The following is a 14,452-nucleotide window of genomic DNA, read 5'->3' on the forward strand; positions in this document are numbered from 1 at the left end:
GAGGATTCAGGGAGTTAATATTAATCAACCTTTTAGAACAGTACCTTGCATGTACTAAGATTTACAATTATATAAATGTTTACTGTTTGAGGTTCTCAGCTCTTTACCACAATAGCCAAAGCTCAAAGTGGTCTAAAATGTTGGTGATAATCCATTTGGCAGCAAAACCTGACCTGAACTATTTAGTCTTTATTTAACCTCACCTAGAGTGAATATTTTTTAACTGCACAAATATTAAGATTTTTTATTAGAGTGGCTATGCCCATATATAGTCTGTGCACCATATAGATTACCTTTCTGAAATGTCAAAAGATTCTAATTTCTAAAATGCACTTAATATTAAGGACTTGGCATAAGGGACAGTGGACCAGTGTTACTATTTTTAAAAGATCTTGTAATTTAGATTTCAGTAGCATAAATAAGGATATTTGGGTTTTAAGAAAACTGAGAACAAGAAAAATCTGTTAAAAGGTGACATCTGAACTTTTAAAATGCAGATTAAAACCGGATGAGTAATTAGCCTTTAGTAAAAAAAAAAAAAAATTAAAAAAAAATGACTTTTAGCTTGCCTTCACTCCAGTTACTCCCCTTTCATTCTTACACTGGAAAGGTGATCTTCCTCCTAGTCACAGATACTTCTGTCCCCTCCTGCTGCCTTTGCAGGGAACCTCACCACCCTTGCACTTCTTCCTTATGTCTTCGGCTTCTCCTCCACCAGCTCTAATCATCCATATTCAAACATGCTTAAGTCTCCTCCAAAATAAATATTTCTACGACATCCAAAGTTCCCCTTTAGTACACACCTGTCCTCCCTTTCTTGAAACATGGCATGCATCTACTGTATCTTTTTCATTTTTTCATTCTGCAATTCATGACAGCTTTGTTTCCACCCTCACCACTGTATTGAAATTGCTCAAGTTCATCAACAATAGGAACAGACCCTTTTATGATCCCACCTCACCGCCCTGCAGTAGCCAGTACTGTTCACCACTTCTCCCCCGCCCCCCCCTTCATGCTCAGGATTCTACTTAGAGCTCTTCAATTACATGCTCTACACTCTTCTGTGTTCACATTTACTTCCCTATCAATTACTATTCACTAGCTGATAATTCCCAAATCTACAACTGCAGCCTAGCTCTGTCTCTTGAACTTCAGACACTGTTTATAAGACATTCATTTTAATGTCCCTCAAGTGACCAAACTCAAGCTGAAACTGAATTTATGTTTGCTCCCAAACCTGTACACCCATACCTCCTTGGTTCCCCATGCAGTGAGTGGCACCCACATCTGGCCTGTTGTCAGAGAGCCTGGGATTCATCTTCAACTCCTTCTTCTCTCTCCTTCACCTCTTCTCACTCCTTCATCTTTTTTTTTTTTTTTTTTATGAAATCAGTTACCAACACCTGTCAACTGAACTTCCTAAATGACTCTAGAATCTACCATCATGACCACCTCTATTTCAGGCCATAGTCATCACTAGCACAGACTATTCTGCCTCAGATACTTTACACAGTTCTGCTTCCTGTTTGTCTTTGGCTAATTCATTTTCAATAGTGCAACCAAGCAGGTTTTTCTTAACTGAAATGGGATCATGGCTCTCCTTTCTTTCTTAAAACCCTCCACAGCTTCCAGATGTCCTCAACATAAAGTCCACACACATTCTCAGAGCACTGTATCTTACACCTCTCTTCCTCATAGTCTATATTCTATCAAACAATCAACAAATGTTTCTTGAGTGCCTAAAATGTGGTGAGCATGTTCTGGGATCTGAGGATACAGCAGTGAACCAGTCAAAGCTTCAGACACCAAGGAGCTTATAATCTAGTGGCTAGGGGTTGGGGATTCACCCAAACAAATAAACTAAAGCATTCCAGATTTGAATAACTGTGAGTGCAGGGAGTATGCTATGTCAGCACATTCTGGGGACACTTTAGGTGAGAGATCTAACCAAAGACAGGTACAGCACACTCTTACTCATCTCTCAGCTGAGAGCTCCCTTGGGGACTTTTCCTCACGTCATGAGTTTGGCCTGGCAGGAATTCCTAGATGCTCTGGAGCACTGTGGGGTCAATGTCTATTACTTGCCTGATTTCTCCCCCTACAGGGACTGGACAATTTGTTCCTGGCTACATAATAAAACTAGTAGGGCTTAGCATGCCTGAATTTTTCAATCAGTATTTCTTAAAGGACAGATGAAGTAATTAAGAGCATGAAATAATTTCCCTGGCCTGGAAGCCTAGTTAATTTTGAAGTAGGAAATTTTGAAAAGGTGTGTGGATGACTGAAATGAGGAAAGGCCATATAAAATACTTTATTCATTACTTCCATTTGCTCTATTGTTATTAATGTGAATAATAAGGCATAAAACTCAATACCTAGATTAAATTCACCATGGTTTTCAATGCATGCTTCTCGGCTATTTTTTTAATTCCTAGGCTCTGTAAAAGTAAGTATCCTTTCTTACGTGAAAGTTTGAAACATGAAGTCATAGACCTCTTATGTAAAGCCTAATAGCTCCTTAATAGTGCTACATACTCAACTTCTGAAGAATGTTAATAACTGCACAATTATCTTCCTTTTTAGCCACATGGATTTCTGTATCTAGAGTGGGTATCATCTAAAGTCCTTTATCTGTTTTTAATTCTAAACTCAAGATTGAAAGTAATCATGAAAAACAGATTGTTAGGCACAGGTATATGCCAAGTGACTGACTGCTAGAAAGATTACATCTGCCCAAATCTATTCTCTTTGTTTCATGATTCAGCCTGTCATCTGCCGCAAGGTAACTAAAGGATTTTTCTGAGGTCATGCAACATCTTCCAGGCAGTTAAACATCAAAGGTAAATGATTCCTGTGCATGATATATATTTTAAAAATCTACAAATCTCCCCCTGAGGTGCTGCGAAGGCTTCTGGTCACGCCAACATTGCAGCGCGACTGTTCTACGGTCCTCTAATTCTCCACCACCTGGCATGTCAGTACTCCTTCCATTATGATGGCTTACCTATGAAGATGCCTGGAAAACTCAAGAGACGGAAGAGAGATAAAAGTAAATAAGAACAGATGACAGGTCATTCCTCCAACTGAGGACAATCAACTTCTAAGCTTTTAGTGAACACCATGATGGAAGTATTGAAGTTCCATAAATCTCAGCAAAGTGTGAATTTTTATAAACCTGGCATCAATATTTTCTATTGAATGTCAGCCTGTCACACTAGCACAGCATAGTGATTAGACTGTAGCTCACAGAGAATATCAAACACAACTCTGCTTCTCTAGTCAGAACGTTGTAGCCAGAACTCCTCATTGTGGTTTTAGAGTGATGAAATCAGATAATAGGTTTATATATTCTTCCTTATCATCTATAAGGCCAATATTCCTAAGTCTACCTAGCTAGAGTTACTCTATTTGCTTTTGTCTCATTAGGTCTGTGATTGTGTTTCTGGTTTACTGGATTTTGCTGACAGGTATTTCAAAGCCTATGTCCTTTTATAAAATAAAAGTTAATTTGCTTTGCTTGAGTGGTTGAAAATCTTAAAGAGCCAAGATAGTCAGACATGTGGATGAAGGTGAGAAAAAATAGCATAGATTTAACAAAAACAGGTAAAACAACTGTCAAGGAACTATTTGAACAATGATGAATGTGAACAAGGAAAGCTAAAATGATATAGGAATTTTTTTTAAAAATGTCACTTACCCTTAACTCTTCCTTTGTATTGAAACTATCAAGAAGTTGTTGATAATGTCTATCTGTCATTTGTCGTAATAGGGACAGGAGACAAGCAACAAACTCACCCTAATGTAAAGAAAAAAAAAACAACATAGTTTTTAATGAGAGCAAAAATGAACATCAGTAACTTACCTTGAACTGCCCTCAAATAGAACACTTTTTAAGTGTTTTTTTTTTTTAAAAATCCATGAGGATCTAAAGTCACTCTGTGAAGTCTTTTTAATCTAAACTAACCATAGTATTATGGTCAAAATTTCTCCCTCTGATGAATACCCTTTACTTGGTATACATGCATTTTCAAATTGGGAGTAGATTTTTTTTTTTTTAACTTGGGTGGAAGCTTTTCACTAGGAAACCAACCTCACACACTTAAAAAAGGCAAGGCCATTTACTGAGAATTTACTATACCTTCATTCATTGTCATTTGAACCTCATTATCAATGCTATGAGGGGGTATAATATTTATTCAAAGAAGATAAATTGTAGGTTCAGTGGGCTAAAAGACTTGTCCAAAGTCACATCACTAAAAAGTGAAAGAGCTAGAATTATCTCTACATCTTTCCGACTCCAAAGCTCTTCCAGTAACTTCATGCTCATTTTTGAATTCACATAATCTCTTCCAACTCATCTGAGTGCTGGTCTGCTGATTTTCAGGGTATAAAAAAGCCATACATTACAATGTTGGTTCCAAACTCCTTTTAAAAATAGTCTGTCATTAAAAAAATAAAAAAAATAAAAATAGTTTGTAACTCTTTCCTGCTTGGGTGCTATGTGATTGACTCCTAAAAAGTCAATTTTTAAAAATTAATAATGAAAAAAAGTAGCATCCATAGGTTTGAAGACCTATAAAATTGCTATCACTTGCATTTCCCAAAGTAAATCTGATTTAAAGTATCTGTGCTTTGACGCAACCTTTTTTGTTCAGCAAAAATGATCTACTTTTAATGAGAACAATAACATTTAAAACACAATGAACACAACAGGCGTGGCAATCAGTAATGACTCTAAATTTATAAAAATGTACCTTAATTGGGAATTGGTGTGTGTGTGTGTGTGTGTGTGTGTGTGTGTGTGTGTGTGTGTGTATTTACATGGAAAGAGACTATAGGCTCACATATAAAATTAGAGACTAAAACCTCTCAGAAATTGGGATTTTCCAACAGAGGCAGCTAGGTCAGGACAGTCAAACATATCCCTACCAGCTGCCATGGGAGGCCTGAAGATGCTACTTAATGACAGCACAGGGTGGCCAAAGATGCAGGCTGGCTTCTTGCATGAGAATAAATAATTGTCACACACAAGTATGACAGATAATTATTCCTGCATGCTTATTAGGGCAAATATTTAAGAAACTAACTAGTAAGGGCTAGCAGAAATCTATCTTCTAAGCACAATATAATACTTTGTTAATGAACAAAGACATTCTTGGTACTTAACACAAGAAATAGAAAATTCAGGGGCACAATGATTAATATTTTAGTGCATGTGTGTGAGGAAACAACCCAAAGCTAGGAAAATATCCCAAAGGACTGAGAGAACAGTACCTGGTGCTCATAAAGGACTGGGAATAGTGCCTTTTCTCATCAGCAAGAGGAAAAACCTCGCCATTATTAGGGAATCAATTAGAATACTAAAAATGATCTTTTCTCAGTGGCAGGGAAAAATTACTCCTAGAATAAATGCTGCTCTGATCCTACCTAAAGAAGTTCATAAGCAAGGTGTTAAATAATCAAACAGTTCCTAAGAAATTTAACCTCATTCTAAAGCAACATTCAAAGCTATTTTTAGGAATTAAAAAAAAATCCACTTTTCAAAAGCATAAAATTCACAATCTCTGGCATTCAAGAAAAATTACCAAGCATATAAATAAATAGCAGGAAAATAATGATGCAAATGAGGAGAAAAAAATCAATAAAAACAGATCCAGGTAAAACATAAATAACAGAATTAACAGTAAAGGGCATTAAAATAGTTATTGTTACTATATTCTATATATTCAGGAAACTAGAGTAAAGTTTGAACATGTTAATTTCAGACATGAAAGATATCAAATAGATTCAAATTGAACTTCTAGAGATGAAGACTATAATGTGTGACATGAAAATTTACTTAATAGGACCACTGGCAGATTAGACATTTGCAGAGGGTAAGATTACTGAACTTGAATTAGAAATTCTCCAAAAGTAGAACTACAACAGGGGTGCCTGGGTGGCTCAGTCGGTTAAGCGTCCGACCTCGGCTCAGGTCATGATCTCACAGTTCGTGAGTTTGAGCCCCGCGTCGGGCTCTGTGCTGACAGTTCAGAGCCTGGAGCCTGCATTGGATTCTGTGTCTCCCTCTCTGCTCCTCCCCACTCTCTCTCTCTCTCCTTCAATATAAATAAAAACATTTAAAAAAAAATAAAAAAAAACCCCACAACAACAAAAAAGAAAAAGCATCAGTGACTATAGGATAACTTCCAGTAGCATAATATATATGTAATTACAGATCTCAAAGAGGAGGGAGTAGAAAAAGTAATTGAAGAATAAAGGTGAACATTTTCAGATTCTATGAAAACTATAAACCTATGTATCAAAAAAGGTCAATAGTTCCTATTCACAAGAAACATGAAAGAAAATACACAAAAGTAAATTACAATAAAACTGCTGATAGCCAGGGATAAAGAGAAAATCTTAACAACAGTCAGTGAAAAAAAGACACGTTACACATAGAGAAACAAAGATAGGGATGAGATAAATCTCTTTAGAAATAATACAAGCTAGGAGGGAACCAAGATGGTGGAACAGCATGGAAGTTTTCTGTGTGTCTTGTGTCCATGAATTATAGCCAGACCAACACTAAACCATCCTGCACACCTAGAAAACTGATCTGAGGATTAACATAACAATCTGCACAACCTGAACCACAGAACTCAGCAGTACGCGGTGCGGAGAGGTGAACATGGGGAGAGAGAAACCACGGAGGGCAGGGAACTGCTTTGTGGGTGGAGAGAGGACGGAGATGGGGACAGGGGAGAATATGGGAAAGCACCCCTCCCCAAAAGCAGCTGGAGAAAAAGTCGAAAATTGGAAACAGCCGCAGGGACTAAACTAAAAATGGAGAAAGGAGAAAGAGAGGGTTTAAATTCCATTAAGACTGTAAACAAGGGGAGCGCAGAGTCTGCAACTCTGCAGTTCAGTACCTGGTAGTGCTCTGGTGGGAAGGGCAAACCCCCAGGAGCAGAGTGGGGTCCAGGAGGTTCTTGGGCCACACGGGGAAAAGCAGTTCCACTGCTGGAAGGAACTTTGGTAGAGACTGTTGAGGCCACTTGGTCCCAGCAGACCCCAGAAAATGGCCACATTCGCTGGTGCTGGAACAAGGTCGTTAAGGGTGAAGCCTGGTGCCAGATGTGGGTTGCGATTTTCCATAATCCTTGAAACACTGCTGCTAAACTGTCTCGTGAACTTTTTCTGGGGCAGCTGGCACCTGGCTGCAGTCTCGGGGCACCGGCAGCAGCATGGTCCCACGAATGTTCCTGGGTGCAGCCGGCATTCGGCCATTGCCCGGTAAGACCCTCTGTAGAGGGGTGGAACGGGTCAAAGCCACAGTCCCTCAGAAGTAAGATGCCAGGGAAAACAGCCACATCTGAGACAAAACTTAGGAGAGAGGTCCTACCTAGGGCTTGGTCACGGACAGAGTAAAAGTGGGGAGTGGACGAAAGCTGAAGACAAAGGATCAGTGGGCGATTGCTGATTGGGGAGAACAGAGTTCTGATACTAGAGACTAGGTAGCTGGGTGACGCCATTTTCACCACTCCCATGCATGCACATACACACCTACGAGGGCCACAACACTCCACCCCAGTAGGCTAGCAGTGCCATCTAGTGAAGAACGGAGCCGTTACACTAAGTCCTGCACAACTGGGCCAACCTAGCTCTTCAAGAACACAAGTCTCACTGCCTGCTTAGTTTATGGACAATAAAGCCCTTCACAGTCTGACTTCTAGGGAAAAACAGTAATTTCAGTCATATTTCAATCTGTTAGCAGGTCCATGTATTCAATTTTCTTTCTTTCTTCCTTTTTTCTTTTTTTCTCTTTTTCACTTTTCTTTTTCTTGAATACAGAAAGAGAAAAAAATTCATTCTTATTTTCAATTGTTATTAAGAATATTTTTTACTATATTTTTTACTTTTGTGTAATTTTTTTCAAATTCTATTTTACTTCCATCATTTATTTTAGTCTACTTCAGTGTATTCACTTTTTCAAATTTTCAAACAATTTCCTTTTTTTCTTTTTCTTTTTTCTCTTTTCTGTTTCTTTTCTTTTTCTTGACTACAGAAAGAGGAAAAATTCATTTTTTAAATTTTTATTAAAAATATTTTTAATTTTGGGGCGCCTGGGTGGTGCAGTCGGTTAAGCGTCCGACTTCAGCCAGGTCACGATCTCGCGGTCCATGAGTTCGAGCCCCGCGTCAGGCTCTGGGCTGATGGCTCAGAGCCTGGAGCCTGTTTCCGATTCTGTGTCTCCCTCTCTCTCTGCCCCTCCCCCGTTCATGCTCTGTCTCTCTCTGTCCCAAAAATAAATAAACGTTGAAAAAAAAATTAAAAAAAAATATTTTTAATTTTTTCTACTATATTCTGTACTTTTGTGTAACTTTTTTCAAATTCTACCTTACTTCCATCATTTCATTTCAGTTTACTTCAGTGTATTATTCATTTTTTCAAATTTTTAAACAATTTCTTTTTTTTTCTTTTTTCTCCCCCTTTTTTCTCTAATCTATCAAGCCACTTTCAACACCCAGACCAAAACACACCTAGGATATAGCATCATTTATTTGATTTTTTGTATATTTTTAATTTTTTAATTTTAATATTTTTAAAATTTTAATATTTTTTTAATTTTAATTTTTTCTACTTCACTCATTTTCTCCCTTCAAAATGATGAACGAAGGAATTCACTCAAAAAGAAAGAGCAGGAAGAAACGCCATCCAGGCATTTAGCCAACACAGATACAAGCAAGAGGTCTGAACCAGAATTTAGAATCACGATAAGAATACTAGCTGGAGTCGAAAATAGATTAGAATCCCTTTCTGCAGAAATAAAACAAGTAAAAACTAGTCAGGATGAAATAAAAAATGCTATAACTGAGCTGCAATCACGAATGGATGCCACAGCAGCAAGAATGGATGAGGCAGAACAGAGAATCAGCGATACAGAGGACAAACTTATGGAGAATAATGAAGCACAAAAAAAGAGGGAGATTAAGGCAAAGGAGCACAATTTAAGAATTAGAGAAATCAGTGACTCTTTAAAAGGGAACAACATCAGAATCATAGGGGTCCCAGAAGAGGAAGAGAGAGAAATAGGGGTAGAAGTGTTATGTGAGCAAATCATAGTGGAAAACTTTCCTAATGTGGGGAAAGGCAAAGACATCAAAATCCAGGAAGCACAGAGATTCAACAAAAACCCATTAGATTCAACAAAAACCGACCATCAACAAGGCATATAGTCAAATTCACAAAATACTAAGGCAAGGAGAAAATCAAGAAAGCAGCAAGGGAAAAAAAGTCCTTAACCTACAAGGGAAGACAGATCAGGTTTGCATCAGACCTATCCACAGAAACTTGGCAGGCCAGAAAGGACTGGCAGGATATATTCAATGTGCTGAATCAGAAAAATACGCAGCCAAGAATTCTTTATACAGCAAGGCTGTCATTCAAAACAGAAGGAGAGATAAAATGTTTCCCAGACAAACAAAAATTAAAGGAGTTTGTGACCACTAAACCATCCCTGCTAGAAATTTTAAGGGCACTCTCTGAGGGGAGAAAAGATGAATATATAAATACATACATACATACATAAATTCCTATCTTTCAGTACTCACTGTAAACATCAATGGACTCAATGCTCCAATCAAAAGACACAGGGTAACAGAATGGATAAGAAAACAAGATCCATCTATATGCTGTTTACAAGAGACCCACTTTAGATCTAAAGACACCTTCAGATTCAAAGTAAGGTATTGGAGAACCATCTATCATGCTAATGGTCAACAAAAGAAAGCTGGAGTAGCCATACTTACATCAGACAAACTAGACTTTAAAATAAAGACTGTATTAAGAGATGCAGAAGGGCATTATATCATAATCAAGGGGTCTACACACCAAGAAGAATTAACAGTTGTAAACATTTATGCAACAAATGTGAGAGCATCCAAATATATAAATCAATTTATCACAAACATAAAGAAACTCATTGATAGTAATACCATAATATTAGGAGACTTCAACACCACACTCACAGCAATGGACAGATCATCTAATCAAAAAATCAACAAGGAAACAATGGCTTTGAATGACACACTGGACCAGATGGACTTAACAGATATATTCAGAACATTTCATCCTAAAGCAGAAGAATATACATGCCCATGGAATGTTCACCAGAATAGACCATATACTGGGACACAAAACAGCCCTAAGTAAGTACAAAAAGATCAAGATCATACCGTGCATATTCAGACCACAATGCTATGAAACCCGAAATCAACCACAAGAAAAAAATGGAAAGGTAACAAATACTTGGAGACTGAAGAACATCCTACTAAACAATGAATGGGCTAACCAAGCAGTTAAAGAGGAAGGTAAAAAGTATATGGAAGCCAAAGAAAATGATAACACCACAACCCAAAACCTCTGGGATGCAGCAAAGGCAGTCGTAAGAGGAAAGTATATACCAATCCAGGCCTTTCTAAAGAAGGAAGAAAGATCTCAGATACACAACCTAGCCTTACGCCTTAAGGAGCTCGAAAAAGAACAGCAAATAAAACCCAAAACCAGCAGAAGACAGGAAAGAATAAAGATTATAGCAGAAATTAATGCTATTGAAACCAAAAAAAAAAAAAAACAGAGAATAGATCAATGAAACCAGAAACTGGTTCTTTGAAAGAATTAACAAAATTGAGAAACCACTAGCCAGTTTTATCAAAAAGAAAAAGGACCCAAATAAATAAAATCAAGAATGAAAAAGGAGAGATCACAACACAGCAGAAATTAAAACAATAATAAGAGAATATTATGAGCAATTATATGCCAATAAAATGGGCAATCTGGAAGAAATGGACAAATTCCTAGAAACATATACACTACCAAAACTGAAACAGGAAGAAATAGAAAATTTGAACATACCCACAACCAATAAGGAAATCGAATTAGTAATCAAAAATCTGCCAAAAAACAAGAGTCCAGGGCCAGACGGCTTTCCAGGGGAATTCTACCAAACATTTAAGGAAGAGTTAACACCTATTCTATTGAAGTTGTTCCAAAAAATAGAAATGGAGGGAAAAATTCCAAACACATTCTATGAAGCCAACATTACCTTGAATGCAAAACCAGACAGAGACCCCAATAAAAGGAGAACTATAGACCAATTTCCCTGATGAACATGGATGCAAAAATCTTCAACAAGATATTAGCCAACCAGATCCAACAATACATTAAAAAAATTATTCACCATGAGCAAATGGGATTTATACCTGGGATGTAGGACTGGTTCAATATCCACAAAACAACTAACGTGACTCATCACATCAATAAAAGAAAGGACAAGAACCATATGATCCTCTCAATAGATGCAGAGAAAGCATTTGACAAAATACAGCATCCTTTCTTGAAAAAAAACCCTCAAGAAAGTAGGGACAGAAGGATCATACCTCAAGATCATAAAACCCATATATGAACAACCCAAAGTTAATAACATCCTCAATGGGGAAAAACTGAGAGCTTTCCCCCTAAGGTCAGGAACAAGACAGGGATGTCCACTCTCACCACTGTTATTCAACACAGTATTGGAAATCTTAGCCTCTGCAATCGGACAACACAAAGAAATAAAAGGCATCCAAATCAGCCGGGAGGAGGTCAAACTTTCACTCTTCGCAGATGACATGATACTCTATATGGAAAACCCAAAAGATTCCACCAAAAAACTGCTACTAGATCTGATCCATGAATTCAGCAAAGTTGCAGGATATAAAATCAACGCACAGAAATTGGTTGCATTCCTATACACCAACAATGAAGCAACAGAAAGAGAAATCAAGGAATCGATCCCATTTAAAATTGCACCAAAAAACATAAAATACCTAGGAATAATTTTAACCAAAGAGGTGAAAGATCTATACACTGAAAGCTATAGAAAGCTTATGAAAGAAATTGAAGAAGGCACCAAAAAATGGAAAACTATTCCCTGCTCCTGGATAGGAAGAAGAAATATTGTTAAAATGTTGATACTACCCAAAGCAATCTACATATATAATGCAATCTCTATCAAAATAACACCAGCATGCTTCACAGAGCTAGAAAAAATAACCTAAAATTTGTATAGAAACAGAAAAGACCCTGAATGGCCAAAGCAATCTTGAAAAAGAAAACCAAGGCAGGAGATATCACAATCCTGGACTTCAAGCTATACTAGAAAGCTGTAATCATCAAGACAGTATGGTACTGGCACAAGAACAGACACTCAGATCAATGGAACAGAATAGAGAATCCAGAAATGGACCCACAAATGTATGGCCAAATGTATGGCCAAATGTAATCTTTGACAAAGCAGGAAAGAATATCCAATGGAATAAAGACAGTCTCTTCAGCAAATGGTGCTGGGAAAACTGGACAGCGACATGCAGAAGAATGAACATGGACCTCTTTCTTACACCATACACAAAAATAAACTCAAAATGGATGAAAGACCTAAATGTAAGACAGGACGCCATCAAAATCCTTGAGGAGAAAGCAAGCAAAAACCTTTGACCCTGGCTGCTGCAACTTCTTACTCAACACATCTCTGGAGGCAAGGGAAACAAAAGCAAAAATGAACTACTGGGACCTCATCAAAATAAAAAGCTTCTGCACAGAGAAGGAAACAATCAGCAAAACTAAAAGGCAACTGACAGAATGGGAGCAGATATTTGCAAACAACATATCAGATACAAGGTTAGTATCCAAAATCTATAAAGAACTGATCAAACTCACACCAAAAAAACAAATAATCCAGTGAAGAAATGGGCAAAAGACATGAATAGGCACTTCTCTAAAGAAGACATCCAGATGGCCAACCGACACATGAAAAAGTGCTCAACGTCACTCATCATCAGGGAAATACAAATCAAAACCACAATGAGATACCACCTCACACCTGTCAGAATGGCTAACATTAACAACTCAGGCAACAACAGATGTTGGCGAGGATGCAGAGAAAGAGGGTCTCTTTTGCACTGCTGGTGGGAATGCAAACTGGTGCAGGTACTCTAGAAAACAGTCTGGAGGTCCCTCAAAAAATTAAAAATAGAACTACCCTTCAACCCAGCAATTGCACTACTAGGTATTTATCTAAGGGATACAGGTGTGCTGTTTCAAAGGGACACATGCACCCCAATGTTTATAGCAGCACCATCAACAATAGCCAAAGTATGGAAAGAGCCCAAATGTCCATCGATGGATGAATGGATAAAGAAGATATGGTATACACACACACACACACACACACACACACACACACACACACACACACAATGGAGTATTACTTGGCAATCAAAAAGAATGAAATCTTGCCATTTGCAACTATGTGGATGGAACTGGAGGGTATTATGCTAAGTGGAATTAGTCAGAGAAAGACAAAAATCATATGATTTCCCTCGTATGAGGACTTTAAGAGACAAAACAGATGAACATAAGGGAAGGGAAACAAAAATAATATAAAAACAGGGAGGGGAACAAAACAGAAAAGATTCATAAATATGGAGAACAAACAGAGGGTCACTGGAGGGGGTGTGGGAAGGGGAATAGGCTAAATGGGTAAGGAGCATTAAGGATTCTACTCCTGAAATAATTGTACTATATGCTAATTTTGGTGTAAATTTTAAAAAATAAAATTGAAAAATAAAAAAGAAATAATACAAGCTAGAAGACCATGGAGTAACACCTTTAGAGTACTGAAAGAACAAAAACAACTATCAATAGAAAACTTTTTACTCACCAAAAATCTTTCAAAAAGAAAGACAAAACAAAGACTTTTCAGAAGCTTAAACAGTTCCCTTCTTCTATCAACGCTGCACTAAAGGTTCTAGCCAGTGCTATAAAGCAAGAATGAGTGATAAGGCATATAGAGTGGAAAGGAATAAAAAAATGGACAGAGATAATGCTATTGAATCTATAAAAGCCACTATAACTACTTAAGTGAATTAATCAATGTCTGAGAATACAGGATCATAATTTTACCAAAACCAATTTTACTTCTATGTATGAGAAATGAGTCATCAGAAACTGAAATTTAACATAACATAATTTATAATACCACTGAAACACAGAAGTACTTAGTGATATATATGATAAAAATATGGTAATATCTGCACACTGAAAATCATAAAATACTGATGAGAAAAATTAAAGACCGCCTAAATAAATACAAAGATATACTATGTTCATGGATTGCGAGGTTTAATATTGTTCAAATATGGATTCTCATCGAATTGATATAAAGATTCAGTATAATCCCAATCAATACCACAGTGGGCCTTTAGAAAGTGACAAGCTGATTTTAAAATTCATATGGAAATGCAAAGAACTTGAAATAGTCACAACACCTAACAAAAAGAATAAAGTTGAAGGACTTATACTAATTGACTTCAAAACTTATTATAAAGCTATGGTAGTCAGGATATTGTGAAACTCAAATAATTATATTGAG

At 37.2% G+C, this 14,452-nt stretch overlaps 1 protein-coding gene across 2 annotated transcripts in view; it reads right to left on the minus strand.

The window, feature by feature from the left end:
• DOCK4 (dedicator of cytokinesis 4) overlaps positions 1 to 14,452 on the minus strand; it is a 432,507-nt gene that overhangs the window by 88,084 nt on the left and 329,971 nt on the right. For both annotated transcript variants that reach the window (XM_047849499.1, XM_047849498.1), the window contains exon 26: positions 3,698 to 3,796. In XM_047849499.1, coding sequence (XP_047705455.1) covers positions 3,698 to 3,796 — 99 coding nt within the window. The remainder of the gene's footprint in view (positions 1 to 3,697; positions 3,797 to 14,452) is intronic.

The sequence above is a fragment of the Prionailurus viverrinus genome, chromosome A2 (genome assembly GCF_022837055.1).
Source record: "Prionailurus viverrinus isolate Anna chromosome A2, UM_Priviv_1.0, whole genome shotgun sequence".
NCBI classification, from domain to species: domain Eukaryota; kingdom Metazoa; phylum Chordata; class Mammalia; order Carnivora; family Felidae; genus Prionailurus; species Prionailurus viverrinus.